We start from the raw sequence: 19,622 nt of genomic DNA on the forward strand, positions 1-19,622 counted from the left end.
AGCTCCATGACATTTTTTTCCACCCAATTCCTGAATGAATTTTGGCTGAGGCAGGCAAACTTAAGATCTCTAACGAGTCCTTTCATTCCCAGCTTAATAATTCTAACTAGTTTACCATACAACTGTCTTCCAGGTGTCCTGCCAACAGGATCCCACTCATTAACTACATAGACATTAATTACACAGACATAAAATTTAGTCAGAAAGGCATTTAGAAAGATCAGAAAGAAACTTTTTAAAGGATTTTATTTTTTTAAATACAGATAGCATATTTTTCCAAGGTCACTTTAGAGTAAGTGGCATACAGGCTATTAAAATGGAAGTGCCCATACAGTCGTTTCACGTTAAATGTGCACACTATATTCTGCAACACAAAAACTACATTTAGAATTTTTTTCTTGCTCCAGTATGATTTGGCAGCTTCAAAAAGCTAACACATGTTTCCATTCTCAAAATCAATTCATTGAACAATAAAACCCAAAACTGAAATGCAATCCACTCCAACCACCAACCAACACGCTTATCTCAGCAAGGACCTCTTAGCAGATCGGGCTGCAGCAGCTCCAGAGCTGTCTTTATCATGACCCTCAAAGTACTGCTGCTCTATTCGCCGACAAAAGGCTGTGAGATTACTGTAGTTTTTCACTTTTTCAGAGAGTTCATCAGTGGTTAGTTGAGTAGTAAGGATTGTGAACAGATGTCCAAATACCAGAGCATCTAATTCAGTTGGTCTGTAAAAACAAACAGAAAAAAGAACAGGTATTTTGGAAGGCAAAGAAAAACCCTGATCAAGAAAAACCCTGCTGTTGTGAATAACTTTTAGATAGCCACACAATCTAAGAATTGAGAAGAAATCAGGCAACACTGAACTTACCAAATGCATGAAAACTGTGTATACAAGTATATAGCATACTGCTAGTTCTCAGTATGGCATCTTTCTTTGCTCTTGGTAACTTGGAAATGTGAAAATAACATTTCCTAGAAGGGGCAGAGTTAATGATCCAGTACCAAACCATGCTCCACCTTTTAGTTCTGCAACAAGGGCAAATGCTTATCAGGTCTTTTGGGGGTTTTTCTTTTTCCTCTGCAGATGTATATAACCCTCCCCCCCAGCTATTATCTCACAAAGAAAAAAAAGGAGGGGGGAGCATAAAACCCCTATTCCCTTTTTGTCCTTTTCATAGTCAGGAACTATTCAACCAATAAGAAAAGGAGCTCCAGGGTGACAGCAGATGGAAACATCTATTTTTTTGAAAGGGGACTACACAGAAGAAAACATTTTGGAAAACAGTGGTCTATTGAATATTTTCAGTCCTACCTTATTTTAGGTACAAGCCTTCTGAACTGTCATCTTGGACCTTTGTATATAAGTAGCCCATGTGCAAATAAATTTTTTTTCAAATATATTAATAACTAACTAACTTAAGAGTCCTTCTTTACTAGTGTCCAAGGTAAGCACCATGAGGGTTTTCTAACTGATAAATTTTTTGCCTATTTGCGGATCACTAAGAACTCTCCAGTGGAGATGTGGACCCTTGTATAACAAACTTAAATCTGTCAGCAACAGGCTGCTTTTCTTATTTACTTCCTACAGACTCCCAGAAGTCACAGACTGAAAAATACTGGACTAAACACATATGCTCTCTTAGTAATATTTCAGACAGCTAAAAAGCTTAAAGGTTGAAACTGTACCAAGAAAGCCTGATTAACAAACAACAAAAACAAAATCCCCAAGCTACAATTTTTTACAGATACAGAAAGAAAATTTAGGACATACTATGTTTAAGAATGATTTGAGAAGATGCAATTCAAACTTGTCTTCTATAATGCATATTTCTGTACCCACTCAATTTACACTACCCACCTAGTCTCAACTTGGAAAAGACTAAGGGACAAAGACACACGCAGAAAAGTAACCAAGATCATATGCTGCCTTTTGAAGGCATCTCCCCGGCAAAATGCAGTTAACTGAAGTCCAGACCTCAGCATGTCTAGTCTGGTCTAAGCACAGGAGACAAGAGGGAGCTAATGTGATGTTATTTAAATCCATAACATTTCAAAAATATTGAGTTATTGGAGAGAAAAAAAAAGTGGTTTGGAATTGGAAGAAAAGGGTGAAAGCAGAGGATATCCCATGAAGGCCAGGTTGTTCCTTTTTCCTCCCCTGGGAATGTGAATCTTAGTTTTCATTTTGCAACTGATCCTTTGTTGATACAAGGCTAGCTTCTCCTGCAGTTCTTGCAACTCACAGGCACCCTTACGCTAATTCAGTTCATTCAGAGCTGCCCCTGGTGTTAAGAAGGGCAAGAGAAGCTGTCCTGGTCAGGATGGCATGACGTACATTCACTCCCCTGTGCCTAGTAGAGAATGTTACCCAGGAAATACAAGTAAGGCTTTAAATGTATCATTTTTAATAAGAAACTAACTGTATAAAGGTGTGCATTTGTAGCCTACATAAGTTGTGGTAGACTCTGCAGAGAGGACAAGCAAGAGTAAAACTAAATCATAAATAGAAAAAAAAAAAACAACAGAAACTTACAGAAGCTTTCCTTTTAAAACCTTGAATTACTTATTTCTGAAATTTCATGTTTATATTCCAGTCACACATTTGTATTTCCTCAATTAATCATGTAGCATTAAAATAAAACAGGAGTTTTCCATATATATGTGTGTATATATATATATATACACACACATATATGTGGATGTATACCAATACTTCACATTCCTGGATGTAATATTTCAGGAAAGAGTAACTTACTGCTTATTGAAGAAATATGGTTGTGTTCCTAATCTCTGGGAGAGAGCCTGACAACACTGATCTACGTCTTCAAGCACCTATCAAACCAAACGAGATAAAAGATCCATATTGTCAAGAGATACCAACATTGGAAAAAAAAATAACCTCCTTGCTGTATTTGCAGTGATGGTGCGAACAAGCAACATACAATGTCAGAACATCAAAAGCTGTTAAAGTCAGTCAAACTTACACAGTAGGCAAGTAGCTACGTGTTACCTAATCTAACATTTGATGTAAAGCAATTCTGATTAAGTGCTTCCCATAACATTTATAACTGAGCTTAATTAAAGGTACTAGCTTATACCTCAAAACCACTTTGCCTTTTTTTTTTTGGTTGTTTTTTTTTTTTTTTTTAAGACCTCCGACAAGGGAAGCCCCAGTCCTGCAAAGTGCGCCTATTAACGCCACACGGAAAGCGGGGGCCCTAACTTACAACCTGTTTTCAGGACTACGGCCTACACTAACATCACCAGAGATGTACACTCATGGTAAAGTGCCCTTACTCCCACCCCATCAGGTTGCACATAATTTAAGATTTAGTGCTGCTGAAGGCAAATACCTGACTCCAGATAATGTTTTAAGTACAGAATATATTTTTTACTACATCTGTTTTGAGGAAGTGTTACTCTCCAAAGCCTTTACAAAAAAAAAAAAAAAAAAAAAAAAGAACAAACAAATAAAACAGAGTAAAGAAGCAAGCTTTACTTTTTATACTGACCTGTTCAAGTGTCTTGCCAGCCCATCCAATGGCTTTCATCTTTCGCCTAACCTCCCATTGCTTCTGATAGGACAAAATGCGGTTAAGAGGCCACGGGTAAGGGGAGCCGTACCTCGGGTGAGTAATCTTTGTTTAAAAACAGAAAGGTACTGTGTTATAATATAAGAAAATACAGATACCTCTAGGCACAAAATAGCTAATATTCACATATTTCTATCAGAAAGGGAGCTGTAAAAGAAAGCGAGTGCCATGATATGCTGTAATTATTTGCGCAGAATTTATAGTTTGCAGCATAACCGTTTAAAACTATTACTTCAGAAATATATACAAAACCTGTATCTATTTTGCAGTCAGCTACCTCCAGTAATGACACAACTTCCCTAAAATGTATATGCAAGCAAAATTAAAGTGAAAAGACTGTATCATTAATGGTATAAACCTCAATGTTTCATTTATGAGTAGGGACTTGCAATTGTGAGCAAAAGTGTTTTCTCATTAAATTTTAATTAAGATAAATGCTGCAGAACCACTCACCTCCTCTACTGTAACATCATCACACCACTGGAGATAGAGCTAGGAACAGAAAGAACACTTACTAAAACTTCCTAATAAAGGAGAATAGAGAGACAATCATTTCTCACTAGTAGAACTTTCTTTTCTGTATTAGATTAAATTTCCATTTCATTCCTTCTGTTAGACCTCTGAATGTAGAAAAGAAATTAAAACTAGAAGGCAAAAGCCCCCTTGCTAGTCCTTACGTCGCCAGCACCAGGACCAAGCTGAGACCGAAGGCCCCCTCCTGTTGCCCATGCCGCACACGACTTGGTGCACAGGTTACCAGCCCTCAGCCACCTGCAGCTGGCCGCCATTTCCAACGCTCTTCCTACGCTGGGATTGTGTCACATTAACCGGCCACGGATGCGAACCACAGGGGATCCCGGCCTCCCAGCAGGCGCATGAGCGCACACGCTGTGGAAGGTGACAGCAGGGTGCCCGGCCAGCTGTGGGGTGTGGGGTAGGATCCCAGGAGCCACTGGTGTTTTCCATCTGCGGAAATCAGTTACTTCTACAGCTATGTGACACACTTCAGGTAGGCCAGGAGAATCATACCTGTGGCTTGCGTCTACAGGAACATTTCAGTAAGCAATCCATAGGGTACAGAGAATTTATTCCTCCCTCCTCTCACCTCAAAAGTTGATGACCTAATCTAAGAACAAGCAGTATTTCCAATATAGGGAAAAATTCTAAAGCTTTCTTGCCTATAGTCACTTATGTAAGTGTGGAGTTACTATGGTTTTCTGTACCTCTGCTGTCAAGAGCATATTATTGACTAATTCCATGTAGGCTTTCATCTCAGCTTTTTGGACTTCATCCAACCCATCACTGAGAGAATGGCCCTAATGGGGAAAAGAAAAAAGAGGAGAAAAAAAAAAAAAAAGACACATGTAAGAAAGGATATTGGAATATTCAGCAATGCCTGACCCAAGGACCTCTGAAGTCAATGAGCTTTGGCTCAGATCCTGATCTCTTACATAGTTCAATAAAAAATTACATATGCAATTTTTACATATTGTGTCTTTTAGAATTAAAAAAGAATCATCATTATGATGATCCACAAGAAATGTAGACTATTATCAGTTATCAGTGAACAGTTTGAGCACACAGCCTCCTGGTTACTGTTATCTCTGTGGCAAGAACTAAACACAAATTTAGGTCTGTGATACAGCTGTATCAACTGCTCAGTGAAAAGACAATGTTTTTAAAAATATGGGGCGGGGCGGGGGGGAGCAAAGGCAAATTTAAACACTTCAAGCTTTAAACCAGTCAGCTCTAGGTTTAAGAGCTCTGAGACCCAGAGACAGGGCACACAGAAAAAGAGTCTCAGAAACGGGCACTGGTATGCAGCTATCTGACACAGAACTTACTTCCAGAATTTGAGTAAATGTCAAAGAAAAACATTTCCGCCTCAACAAACTCCTATTCCAGGATATCTTTCTTTTAAAATGGCACCAGATTTCTACACTGTTTTAACAAATTAAGCAACATTCCAGAAGAGCACACCAAATCAGCACAATGATTAATCCCAAGCAGGATTAACATGCTTTTCAGTAATTGATGAAAACAATGTACTGTTATTACCTTGGCTTTTACAAACTGGACTATGGGCCCAAGTTCAGATACTACTTGATTTCCCACATGAATAAAGGGTACTTTGCCTGTAAAATGAGAAATATATTTTAGTAAAAGGTTTTTATACACGTAAAACATCATTTCCGATTTTCAAAGCAATTAAATATTGCAGGGACACGTCAACATCCGTGCTTTTTTTCAAATGAGAACAGGTAAAGCCCTAACATACATAGCTCACCCACCGAACATTTGAACTAACAAACATCTTCCTCCTCCTAAACCTCTTCTACATGCAATACTTGCAATTGTGTATTTCAAAGTTATTGAGTGATATCTATCAACTTCTATTTTAATAATGGATTTTGCTTTGCTGGAAAGACTTAATTCAATGTTTCTCTTAAGTACAGCTGGGAAATCCCAGGAAGGCAGACAGAGCCCTTGGCTAGTTTTACGACACAACGCTTTCCCACCCTCCCTTCTAGCCCACTGGCGGGAAAAGGGCTGCTGGAAGGATGACGGGACATGTGGCACTGTGCCCAGAAAAGCAAGCAGGGGGAAGTGCAAACGCACGCTCAGCAAGGCAGGGTCTTGACTCTCCCTCCTCCGGTCCTGCAGCTTTCCAACGACTGGGCCAGCAGGCTCCTGTTGACTGCCCCAGTCTTCACCCTCTAGTTGCGAGCTGGCATTTTCAAGCCCCCGTGGTCCTGGGGTCAGGAGCAGATTCTCAGTATGAGACCCACAGCTTCACAATCTGGGGGGCTGGGAGGGGGAAGGAGCTGCTTCATCATCATGGAAGCAAAATGGGGTTAAAGCTTAATACTAGTAAGGCTCAACATTCAGTCCCTGAAGCTGAGCCCTGAGGGTCCAGCATGGAAGAGAGCTAAAAACAACCAGTCCTTAAAAGGAGACTGGGAAATGACTGTGTCACTGGTGGAACTTGTCGGCGTGTGGAGGGCTCCCGAGTCTGTATGCCCACCTTCTCTGCTTGGTAACTTTTCTTACGCGCAGAACTGAGCCAAAGCTTTAAGGCAGGCAGAGATACAAGAGGAAGCCCTGTTACACACAGCAAGCCAAAGAATGACAGACGTTGCCTTACACCCTTCTTCCCAGCTCTCAACATGTGAAGCTGAGGGCTCCTGCTCCAATCCACCCAAACCGCATTGGTCATTCTGAAAATCTTCATCCAAATGCAATTGACAAACATCAACCTTAAATTTAAGACTAAATCTTTTAGGATTACTTACATGATTGAAATCATCCATAAAAATGGAGATAAATGCTGGATGGTTTGTATTACTGAGAACATCCTCATGCCCAAAGGCAGTAAACGAGCCTGCCCAGTGCAGTGGGGCACGCCACACTCCTACATTCCCACCTCTCGCTGTGAGCAAACTCTGCCCTCAGAGCAAGATCAGTACCTGCCTGGCTCCTAATAGCTTATTAGCAATACATTCACTCTTTTCACTGAAACACAAAAACAGTTCACGCTAACAGCAGATTCAGTCATGGTTTTTATCATGAGATTCACTTCTCACTGGCTCGATCAGCCTAAGGGTAAGAAATGAAGTGCATCACACCAACAAAGGCTTCATCTGCATCCACACGCTGCATGTTGCAGAAACACAGACCTCTCTGAGCTGCAGAATTCAGCAGTTTCAGTCAGACTGTACTTCACACACCAAGACAATCCTTTGGTATTCTGCTTTTGACTCCCTCAGAATGGGTTTCGTCATTCCGACGACTATGAGATAAATAACCATCCCCCCAAAATGATGAGATGCAGATCTCTGTCTGCTGCTGCTGTGAGACAGGGGGAGGTGCGGAGGGAGAAGTGAGCAAATGAAAACCTTCTCTGAATTATCATTGAGCAATCAAAATATTATAAAGAAAGGAAATAGGGAAAGTAAATAAAAATAACAAGGACTCCAGGAGTAAGGGCAAAAAGAACACAGGTATTTCTACCTACATTTAAAATTGAAGCAGTATCATTTTCCCTCTTGTGCTCCTTGTTTTCAGCAGAAGGAAGGAAGGGTTCAGAGCCACGTTATAACATCAGATGCCAGCAAGGGTGGACATAGGGTGCGGGGTGGGGCGGAGAAGAATGAGTATGCAACTGTCACTAGTCCTACTCCTGTGTGTGCAAGATGCTCCTCTGTGCATGGATTCAGCATTTCAAAGGTACCTTTATTTACTAACAAATAATTTATATACCTCCATATTTTGCTGTATTTTCACTGCTGCCCAGCAACTGTTTTTCTGTTTGTTTTTGGCTTTTTTTTTAATAGCATCATTCCAGCTGCTTTTACTGAAATATAGGTAGCAGCAGCAGAATCCATACAGTTGGCAGACATACAGGCACTTCCATGTGGCAGGCATCAGCCAAAGCCAAGTAATTGGTAAATAAGTATCTTCTCACACAACACAAATCTGAGAAGGAATGTGAGGATTATCAGACTTTTGCGCCCTGCATTCAGCAATCCTCTCTGATTTTTAGGCAACCTTCTGGAGCCGGCCTCCGGAGGTTTTCAGGCAACCAGTCACCTCCAGCAGAAGGTAGACTCTGTATCCTTCTAATACTTAATTTATTGTTGGTGGGTTTGGATTTTTTCCAGACAGTCTCATGGATCAGAGGAAGATCTAAAATCACCTGTCACCCTTAACAGTGACAATGCACCCTTCAATCTTCTCCTGTATCAACATCCTAGCAATCATCTTCCAGACAGGGTAAGAAAAGATACTCCTCCGGTGTTTTCTCACTCCAGCAATGGGAAAATATAACAGCATTCACTGGAATATTCCCTGGATGCAGAATAAAGCCACTTTTGGAAACGTAAGGCTTTCTGCTTCAGGACACAACAGCTCTCAGGCATTTTAGAGAAGGTTTCTGCCAGGCATTTGAACTGTCTGAATGCTATATGTAGGCACTGGAGTCACAGGCGCGTTTACACATTGTGCCAACGTTACTTTGCATTTGACTGTTTTAATTGTTTACAGAGGAGGAACTGCACTGGAGAGGAGGGGGGAAGGCAACCCACACGGCAGCACTGACCGACTGTTATCAGCAAGACAAGGCGCAGTTGCCATGGTATCAACATGGAGGTATAACGTAGTAATCTAAATGAAGGCCACACTTACCAGATGGGGACATGTACTCAGCATTTGCCCTGCAAACCACCTGGATTGGCAGATTGCACATTTGCAAAAAGGCCTGGAAACAAAGAGTCACATTTAAAAAGCATTAATACACCAGTGACAAATAAGCGTGTTCTTCTCAATACATTTGACTATGTTTTAGCTCGTTCTTCGCAGATGCTTATGAAGTATAGCTCCTTGCATACTGCTTTGAGGAAGAAAGAAGGGTAGGTTAAAGAAAAACAAGGTTTTCTAACTTCCTTAGACAACTGTTTATCATCCAGTCATTGACTGGAATTCTTCTAATGAAATTTCATCTACTTTTAGTGTTTTTCTTCAAGATGAGCAAAGCAGCAGTATCTGACAGACACAATTAGTTCTGTGGCTGTACAAAATTAAGTGACATTTTGTCCCTCCTGAAAATCATAGTATTTGCTTCTTCTGGCTAAAGCTGGCTAACCAAGTTCATACTGTGTAGCACAGCAAACGCACGTAACACCTTCCCACATTACGTTTACAATAGCTGCCAGAAGTTTTGCTCTATGATACTGTCAGAGCACAAATCTGCTTTGGGAGGAAGAATTTATTATCTGTAATTTATGTGAATCATGGAGAGCGTAAGTGATTGATTTACTGTTTCTTTCTATCTGTAACCTTAGATTCAAAGCATTCTCAGTAGGATACCGATTTTTGTCAGCACCTGCCATCACCACAAAATCCTTAGTGTGTTTCTGTTGAAATAGCAAAATATCAAGAAAAATACTTGCAATTTGGACAGAACATGGCAAATAAGGAACTTCTTAAACCTCTAGAGTCTCTCACAACTCAGCTGAAGTCCTATCATTCATTTCATCTTTGCAATTAGACAGGTCAGAATTCCAGATTCCAAAATTACACCTATTTATTATTTTACCACACAGTGGCTTGAGGTTAAAAAAGTCTACACCAAGGCGGCTACCACCATGAAGAAAAATGCTGCTGTAACTTGACACTTTCAACATGAGCCTCCTCCTAGCTCTTCACATCGCCGGGTCTGGCAAAAAGCTGCACGCTCACAGCTTTAGATGCTCAGACCTTAATCACAGACATCAAAGTAACCCAAACCTTAACCTCAAGATTGCTCATCTCTGCACTAAATGAGACCATAAGGCATGAACTAACACCGGCATCAGCCCTGTTCCTAACTTTGTGGCTCCTGTAGTACCCGTCGAGCAAACAAAAATAACTCAAACAGCCCCTCTCCTTTCCCCTGCGCTCTTCAAGTCCTCTATTCCCAAACCCTAATCCAAGTGCTGATACTAACTGTATCCAGGGAAAAAAAAGCCAAAAGCTTTGGTCCTTTTCCAACCAAATCCAAGAACTGCACAGTCCATTACAACACTTGGCTCTGGCAGGTTTAGATGACCTAATTCAAACCCAAATCCCAATTTAAAGCAAGGAACTATGGTCACAAGCTGCCAGGCAAGATAGATATTGATTACAGCTGATGAGAGCCCACCTCAGAACTGTACAGGCTCTGCAAAACCCACCACAAACGTGGGTTTCTACAGCTTTTGATTTCCTCAGCTTAACTCTAATGTAAAGCGCTGCTTGGGAGCCAATTATTATACATACACATGCAGAAAGAGAGAGAGATAAAGAGAGGGTACTAATCATGATCAACATCAGCCAAATCCTCCAAATCCTGCAATACTTAGCAATAAACTGGTCCCTAGAGTGGCAAAACCTCATCCCAACCAGAACCTCTATCACTGCTTAATGGAGCAACTATGACCCAAAGAAAATACAAGGCACTGGCCACATTTGACACCACCCCACACTTTCTAAGTCTGTGTGTCCACCAGAGTCCACCAAAATCAATGCTCTTGCTGTCTTAGCATCCCAAACTCCACGCAAACAGTAACACCCAAAGGACCAATTCTTAAACAGGAATTTAAGACATTGGTCTGTCTCAGTCCTAGATCTCTTCCTTTGCCTGCTGGCTCTGTAGGATCTCCAATGTCCAGACTGTTCCAGCTACTGCTATACGCATCATGTCTTCTGCCCAAACTGGGGCTTCATATGCAACTTTTTTGGAAATAGCTAAGAGACAAGAATGCAGAGACTTTGGTTTAGATTAAATACATACTCCTATGCTATTGCTGGACACAGTGTAACCCACCAGAAACATACACTCTAAATTCAACTGGTACACAGACTTGGTTCTTCTGAAAGCTCTACTGGTAGCTAACAACATCTCCTCCATAGTACTGTGCTGCAGTGCAACTGATGGCAGCAAACAACGGCTTCAAAGAGTTTCATCTTTGGGTGAGAGGAGTGGAATGAACTTGTACCATACTACTTAATCCTTAGCTGTTGAATTTAATCTCAAAAATATGTGAAGTTTCATTTGGTCTAGGTTTACCAAATGCATTTCCTTTGCAGTAAGGCACTAAATTAACTCTGCAATTCTGCATTAAGCTAGAGATGAATTTTATAACTGCCATGTACTATTCTCACTGCAAGTTCAGAAGACAAAAAGTCTGAACTGCACTGGAGTTAGGGCAACACATGAATAACTGAAAAGCCTGTAAGTGCAGGGACACATTTAAGCAAAAGGAGGTGAATAAGAGAACTATTTTTACTTTCCCATATCAGCGTGTCAAAAATGAGACATGCTGGCATAGAACACTTAGGTTACATGAGTTGCTTCAGCAAATTATTGCCTACTGTACATCATATTGTACATTAGCTCCTACACAGTACAAGGGTTCTACCAAAAACACAGCTTGCGACTGCAAAAAATAGTCCTCAGCATAGAGGCTAAACTATAAATAAAACCTTTTCAGTGTAAAGAGTTTGGCCAAGTTTCCATCAAAAATCTGAATCTGACCTTTCTCTCTCTCCTCCTCAATAAACATCCACAGAACAAGGAATATCGACCTTTATTACATTTGGCAGGGAAATTCTACCTCAGTCTCTGGCCTAGTGCAAAGGGGATTGAGAATACATTGCCATTTCGGCATCTCGGAAATGCAAACACACTGGGTCTGTGTGCCTTTTTTGCACTTCGTAAAGAAAAGGGGAGAGAGGAGACTGAACTAGAACTGAGCTCTAACGTGGGAACAAATATTAACTAACTAAAAATGTTCACTACTTTGGATAATAAAGAGCAGATTCTAGAAAGCTTAGAAATAAGTCAGTCTACCCTCAGTGAGGTTAAAAAAAAAAAAAAAGAGAGAAAAAAAAAGCAGGGGGAGGAGATCCTAAAATAAACACCAAACCAAAAACCTGAGGAAACTTCCTTGGAATAGTCATCTCCAGTTCTGATGAACATTTTGTAGATGGGAGACGAGAACTGAGTCTGAGAAACTGAAGGGTGATTCAAGATTAAAATTGGGCAAATCCATCTGGTTCTGCATTCACCCCAGCAGTCCTCCTGCGAGGTTCAGAAACACTGACCACCAGAGCTGCCTCTCCAGCAGCCTTACAGGGCCCATTCCAGCAGCCCCCTTCAGCATCCATGTGCCAACACCTATTCCACTTCAGCCTTTGTCTATAATTAGGATCAGCTTTAATATGAGTGGTGAAATAGTAATGAAATACAAATACAAGAGAAAACAGAACCATGAAAGAGTTGAAGACAAAATCATTTAATGACATACAATAAACCTAAAAATAAATTTTAAAAAAAATTAAAAACTGCTATTACATCTTTAAATAAAGATAGAAGCCCAGGTAATTAAAAGACCGGTATGTTGAGCTGTAATTTGTACCCAAAGCATGACCAATTAAATTTTAAGTGCTCCTTAAATATTGTTCTGCAGGAAAATGAAAGAAAGCTCCACAATATGAGAGAAGCTTAATTCTTATTAGATCTACAATGCTGAACTAATCATTACCTAGGGAAGTAGGCCAGTACCTGTTTCTTGATCCAGCTTAAACTAATGATCCACTGGATAGCCTTCAAGTTGACTAAAAATACATTTCAAGTGATAAGACAGTACTATCCCAAACTATGAGGGCTCAGCCTCAGAAATAAGCCTTACAATTTGCGTTGCTATGAGAGTACTTACATTCTTTCACTGATGTGACTGATGGGCTTTGGAAATTATTAGTACTAACACCACAGGTGTTTTTGACTTTTCCAGCACAGTGAATGCATTTCATATTTATGGAAATTATGGTTTCTTTTAGAAAAACAGATGGACAAGGATCGTGACCAATGCATTCTTATAAATATCCACTGCAGAAAACCTCAAATTTTTTTTCTGATGCATTCAATTAGATTTAGACAATAACTGATGTTAGACAGTAAGTGGCATGAACTATTGCCAAAATAGTTTAACTTGGCACAGATCAAAGAAATCCTACAGAGAGAATATAGGACAAAGCAGCAATTTTTGTGAATCTTTATCTCATTTAACGCTTTAGCCCAGTGATCAAAGGAGGATTTGTTCCCTTTTTGACCACTCATGGAGAATGTCAAGAACCAGCACATTTGGTGTGCAGATGGTATCAGACCGCCATGGCTTCCAACTCTGATAAAAGATGCAGTGGAACACTGATTATTCCAGCTCAGAGCATCTCGTTTCCGTTTGGGTACCTCACATATATAATTTGAGCAAGCAAGTAAACCCTTGCTTTTCTTGTGAGAGCAACCATCAGCAACTGGGAGTGAGCTCAGCTCCTCTGAGTGTTCTTAGAGTGAAGGGCGAGAGATTGAAGGCTGAAACCACCCCAGTTCAGTTCTGCTGAGATTTATGAAAATATCAACACCCCTTCAAAGACACAGCATCAAAAGCTGAGCAATCAGGAAGATCAAGGGCCCAGGCTTATTCTAGTACATCAGAGATTATTGTTAACATCATAAATTTGGCTGATCAACTTAAAAAGGGACTGAAAGGGTTGAACTGAATTCCAAGTGACACATAAGCTAGTTAATCAAGCCCTTGTGAAAATTCACCTAAAAATGGTAAGCAAGACAGTAACAGCAAAACTAGAAACAAGACACTTAACTGAGCACAGCCTGACTCTCATACCTTGCAAAGATGCTTGTAATTCCAAAGAACAGCATTAAATTTCCCACTCTCTTCTCCTCTGGAAAAAAAAAAATGTACTAGCACAGAATGAACAGGGTGACTATTGTAGGCCACAACCTGGATCTCCTCCAGCACCTAGGATTCTCATGCAATAATACTACAGCAGTTGCAGTTCTTCAGAATAAGTAAAAAAAAAAAAAAAAAAAAAAAACAGCTCTCATGTCTGTAGTAAAACTGGTCCACGTTACTTCATCTAAAGTTTTCTGGTCCAAAGTAATTGTAAAGATGTTCACTGAAAATGGTTATTGACACTTTGGAAACAACTCTTTCAAACAAACTCTAAGCAGGAAAAGGAGAACTGAATTCCTGCTGGAAAGGATAAACTTTTTTTTTTATGCTTAACACCTATTGAAAGAGTTAACTATTTGGATCAATTCATAAAGAGGAGGGGTTATCATTCTTATTTCCCCTTGGCCATGTTGCAGAAGATCAAGAGATGACTGCCCAATAGACTTTACACAAATAAAGGAAACTTCATTCAAGCGTAAATATACAGAATTCACTACAACTGAAGGACATCAAACCATAATGCTCAGGCTTTTAAAAGGAATGAGTAATTTCATGGCTCATACTAGTTAATGCAGCATAAAACAAGGGTAAGGAAATCTCAGATTGGTAAGAACTGAGTTTACTCCCCTGGTATCAGCAGGAGTGCCTACTTTATCCATATGTTCCACTGATTATTTGCATTTCCGTAATTTTAAAAACAGGGGCCTGATTTCTTGTGCAGTATCAGCATTGGTCAATGACTGAAGCAGACACCTGGAAAACTGTCCAGTTTAGTAACATATGTTCAATATAACGCCTGCTACAAAAACTTTTCTCTAAGTTATTTCTGGAACAAAGTGTGTCCTTTCTTTGTATGAGGTTAATGTGAGAAACAGATAAAGGTATTAAAAAATAAAGATTTAGCTTAATAGGGTCTGTCAGCTTCTCTCCCATGCATGCTCTCTGTCTCTCTTCCCTGCAGGCTAACTGTCTCCCCTTCTCATGCTCTTCCAGCCTCTCTACCTGTAGCATCTCCTACTCTTCTAGCACCTGGGAAGGGAAGGGAGAAGTGTGAACAATATATTTTTAGCAATGTTACCTCTCTTCTTCCAGACTGAAAGCACTGAGTCTACAAAGTTGCTACTGCCTCTGTGCGCCTTGTTTTTAATGGGAGACTTTGATGTAGACAGGGAGGTGGAGAGCTGCTGCAAGCCCGTGAGGAGAAACAGAGAACAGGGAGGAAAAAAGGTGCCACCAGATGAATTCTGTCTGTCCTTCCCTGCCCTCCCAATGTTTGCTGTTATAGACTAGGGAAGAAAGAGTGTGGGAGTGAGGACAACTGATTGAAGAAAAAGCGTGGAGAAGCTTCTCGGTGCCTTTTCTGCCCTACCACACGTTGACCCGCACAGGACTATGGTTTTCATTGCATTGCCTTCTCCTCCCAGAGAGTAGTAGCATGAGCCACTCTGTTTTCAAAGTCAGCACAGAACAAGCCAGTTCATATTTTTGCTGCAAGAGAACGAAGTATCAGCAGCTATGTGAAAAGCACTGACAGGAAGCTTTGAGGTGACACTTGTTACAAAATTAATTAACAATCTTATGCCTATCATTCATTTCAATCATGACAGGTGACACCTCCTGCCAGAATTACGGAGCACATTTACAACAACAGCGTTGCTTAAAGGACACAATCAACTCAAGGCTTGTTTTGTTTTCTTATAGCCTGCCCAATCTCAAATTCAAAATGTAGGTAGTATGTTGGATTTCAATTATGTAAAAAAAAAATAACCAGAGCAATCACCTTTGTGCTGCTTTAGCACAGTTCAAGAGCCCAGAAACCACAGCCAGCCACAGGGCAACTCAGCCCACCCTGCCCTTCCTCCTCTTCTCACACGACTGACATTCCCATCTCTGCTGCCACTGCCGCCCTCAAAACAATGCAAGAAAGTGATGCCATTGTGTCTTCTTATGATGACAAGGATGGAAAATGACTGTGCATGAAATACAATGGGAAGGAATAAGAGAAGGGAGGGGGGGAGTTTTGTATTTATTCCTACAGTTAATTGTTTTAGGTGCCATTTTTACTCTTGCTCTCCCTTCCTCTTTGCCCTCCCCAGCTACGGAAGAGCTGTTTGGACACCGTCAGTTGGAAACGTAACACATGTCGGGCAGGGAATCACCCTGTCAGAGCTCCACCCCAACGCTCTCCTCTTCCTCTCCAGTCCCCTCTCAGAATAATACATATGAGCAAACACATATACCCATTAAAAATGAGTTACAACTTGATGTAAATCATATCCAGATAGCAGTTTCTGAGATCAGAGGCAAGGATGAAATTACTTATGCCAAGACTCAAATAGTTCACAACTTACGTCCCCACATGAGGAACACTATTTTCAGATGGCACACTCCAGGCTTCATTTGAAGAAGATATATTCGTGATTAGTTTTTAATAAAGAACGAGCCATTCCGAGCCATGTCTTATTCAGCAGCTCTTCTAAAAGCACTTGCACAATACTGTTGTGAAGAAAGAGTGAAAGGCATTTTCTGTTTTCATTTTTACATTATTTCATGAGCATACAAAGGACAATATGTGATGACAACTAAAGAGTTATTCTGTACTTTATTGCAGGAACACATTTTAAAATTAAAAACCATGAACAAACCTACAGAATAATTCAGTTTTCATATCAAACAGCTGCAGACCCTGTAACTGAAATAGTATGTCTAAGGTTATAAATGAAAACTGTTCAGTATCATTCTTTGAGTGACAGATTAAATTCCTAATCCAGTTATGGTAATGGCCGCATTTGTAGTTTAACATAAATTAAGAGCTTAATTATATTTGTGACTATTTTAAACAAAATAACAAATTCCTTTGTACCTGTGAACGTAATTTATAGCAAAGCCACGTTCATTCTCCAAAACAATCTATTTTACACTGCAGCACAACACTGCTCTAATGGTATAATGTAATTCTTGTTGTAGAATGTGGAAAGAGTAGATTCACCAGTAGCACAGAGGTTTTGAAGATAAATGAAGATGCTATTCATTCAGGGGTAATTTCATCTTAGAACTATATGAAAGATGTTTCACTCACAAACAGTACCTGTATGGCTTGGGATTTAAGCATGTTTTCAGCTACAACGCAATGCTGCTAGATTGATTATGTTGATACTGCATTTCTCATCATGAAGAATTCCAGCTTTTATTCTCTTTAAAAAAAAGAGATTGTCAGATTTTCATTTCAGTAGTAAGTCTTTGTTCAAGCCTCAGCAACAAGTTCAAATTTCTGCTAATGTTTTGTCTAGAGAAAAAACAAACCACAGTTCATACACACACACACACATAAAAATCACAAATCTGTCAAGGGCAATTAATCATACGTGATTTACACATTTATTTGATTGCTTGTTGAAGTAAATAAGCAGTTGTCTGTGTAACACAATTTTAAATTGCCCAAACATCCTTCTGTCATTCAGGACTAAGAACAGACAATTCTAAATGCACTTTCCTGGAATATATCGAGACCATTTACAAGGACATCAATTGCACAGGCAATTAGTACATATCTTAACATAATGAGCTGCAGGCTCTATAACCTCAGGATAGCTATGAGAATCTCCACAATCCTGAACATTTTAGATGGGCTTTTAAGCAAGAGTCTGAGGCTAACTGCATAAAGCTTTCAGGAGAACCTGTAATAACAGAGGCAGTCTCAACATCCACATTCCTCCTCCCTACAAGTTGGAACAGTGCACAGAGATGCTCCGGGCTGCCATTTGAGGCAAGAGGCCTGGCACAGCACAGCTGTATTAACCCCCTCCCTCCTACGCAGCCACACTACTTCCACCCGGGCACTAAATAAAAAGGCTTTACCTGCACCGGGCGTCAACAGGGAGACGGGGCCTGGACAGGCTCTCTGCTTCAGACTGAAATATACTCTCCTGTGGCAATTCAGTTTTAATCCATTTAAAACTCCATTTTTCCCTCCTTGAAGTTGTGGAGTTGTTTTATTATTGAAATATAGTTGTGTATTCACTTCTGGATTTTGGTGGCTTTTTTTACTATGATAAGACTGATAAGCAGGAATGCTGTATAATGGAAGCCGTACAATAAATAAGCAGAGAATGGTTTTAACAATGAGTCATGTTACCCAGGAGGTGAATGTGTTTTCATTAACTTTAATAGGAACAGGGCTGAACATCTCACAAGAAGAACAGAGCCTTCATTCTATGTACAAAGTTCTCTTTCCTGTAGCTTGATAATCATTACTGGTTAGTATTTTCCCTTGATTTTAATTCCTTTGCAGTGATAATAAAACTTCATTCAATATCAAGATTTTGCAGCCTAAGATCAAATGGACTTCACTTTCAACAGGATTGTATAATACACTACTTCAAGTTAACAAACAAGGAGTGCAAACACCAAGATGTACCAAAGACAATGCACTAGCTCATTTGAAGTTATGTTGCATTTTCAGCAAATATAAAGAATCTGAACCTAGCAAAAGACAAAGGAATTGTTAATTTAGTCTGTTTCCAAGGACAACAATGGGCAGAAGAGGAATTAAAAAAAAACAACAACAAAAAACTACCAGAATCAGCAGAGAGGTTCCACAAGATAAGAGGATTTTTTTGTTGTTGGTTTGGTTGGTTTTTAACTATTGAAGGCACCACCACAGTTACTTAGCGATTCCCAGAAGACTCTGTCCTCCCCTCTCTTATCTGACACGTAGCTATAGTCAGGAGCCCAGACTTCATTGCACAATGAGAAGTCGTAAGTCCAATCATTATTAAAACAGCAAGACTCAACCAACTTCCATATTCAACCTGCAACCCTCACTACTCATTAATTCAAACAAAATGCCTGCAACAGTCTGTTACACCTACACTAAGAGTAACTTGCTCTGCTGCCTGCCTGATCTGCTGTGTTGACAAGAGGAACATGAAATGCCATCTGTATTGCAGGGTCCTCAATTTTAAAACAGTCAGCTTTTACTCTCACTAATTACTTATTATGGCATTGGATTTTATTCTTTCTATGTATCTATCTGCATATATGTCCACTGAGAGCTATTCCAGAGCAGCATTACGAAGAGGTGCTGTCAGGAGATTTTGAGAAAGATCTGAAAGACCAGTTGCACCACATTTAGAGTCTTGTTGTGAACCACGTTCCTTAAAGATTTGATGGCAGCTGACTCCACATGCTCTTTTGATCAGAGGGACTCAAAATTCTGATGCATTTTCACCACATGGAAGTTCAACAAGCCATGAACAAGCTATGTATCTGCTCTGGAAATATTCATGTGCCCCAAATCAGTAACAGGGGGAAAAGGAATGGTAATAGTGGGGAAAAAGTCCCAGGTACCAGCTCCTATTTCTCCTCCTAGCCCCCATTCCCAGTTCTTTCTCAGGAAAAGACACCCCCCCTCAAAAAAAAAAAAAGGGGGGGGGGGATGGGGGGGGAAGAAAAGCACCAGCAAAAAGATATCCAGTAAAAAGATAAACAGGCTCTCATCAGAATAAAAAGTAAATTCTAAAACAAAGGAACTCAGCAATTTCCCTATGCAAAACACACCGGTATATTTAAAGCTTTCTGATCACTAAGCTAGTAATACATAACTACAGATCCTAGTATCATTTCAAAATGGATCAAAGACACCAAGGATAGCTATTCTTTCGCAGTCACAACCATGTTACACAGATTCTTCAAAATAGATATGATTCCCCAATACAAAATTGGTCTATAAAGTTTAAGATCAGATATCTAC

General features: G+C 40.0%; 1 protein-coding gene across 1 annotated transcript in view; it reads right to left on the bottom strand.

Annotated features, from left to right (window-relative positions):
• Positions 1–243: 243 nt before the first annotated feature.
• Positions 244–19,622, bottom strand: part of MTX2 (metaxin 2) — a 35,823-nt gene continuing 16,444 nt past the window's right edge. The window contains exons 4-10 of the mRNA XM_082311827.1: positions 8,784–8,856; positions 5,658–5,734; positions 4,823–4,915; positions 4,053–4,091; positions 3,519–3,644; positions 2,762–2,838; positions 244–731 (exon numbers count right to left, since the gene is read on the bottom strand). Coding sequence (XP_082167953.1) covers positions 521–731; positions 2,762–2,838; positions 3,519–3,644; positions 4,053–4,091; positions 4,823–4,915; positions 5,658–5,734; positions 8,784–8,856 — 696 coding nt within the window. The 3' untranslated portion in view covers positions 244–520. The remainder of the gene's footprint in view (positions 732–2,761; positions 2,839–3,518; positions 3,645–4,052; positions 4,092–4,822; positions 4,916–5,657; positions 5,735–8,783; positions 8,857–19,622) is intronic.

This window comes from Platalea leucorodia, assembly GCF_965183815.1.
Source record: "Platalea leucorodia genome assembly, chromosome: 5".
Classification (NCBI taxonomy): domain Eukaryota; kingdom Metazoa; phylum Chordata; class Aves; order Pelecaniformes; family Threskiornithidae; genus Platalea; species Platalea leucorodia.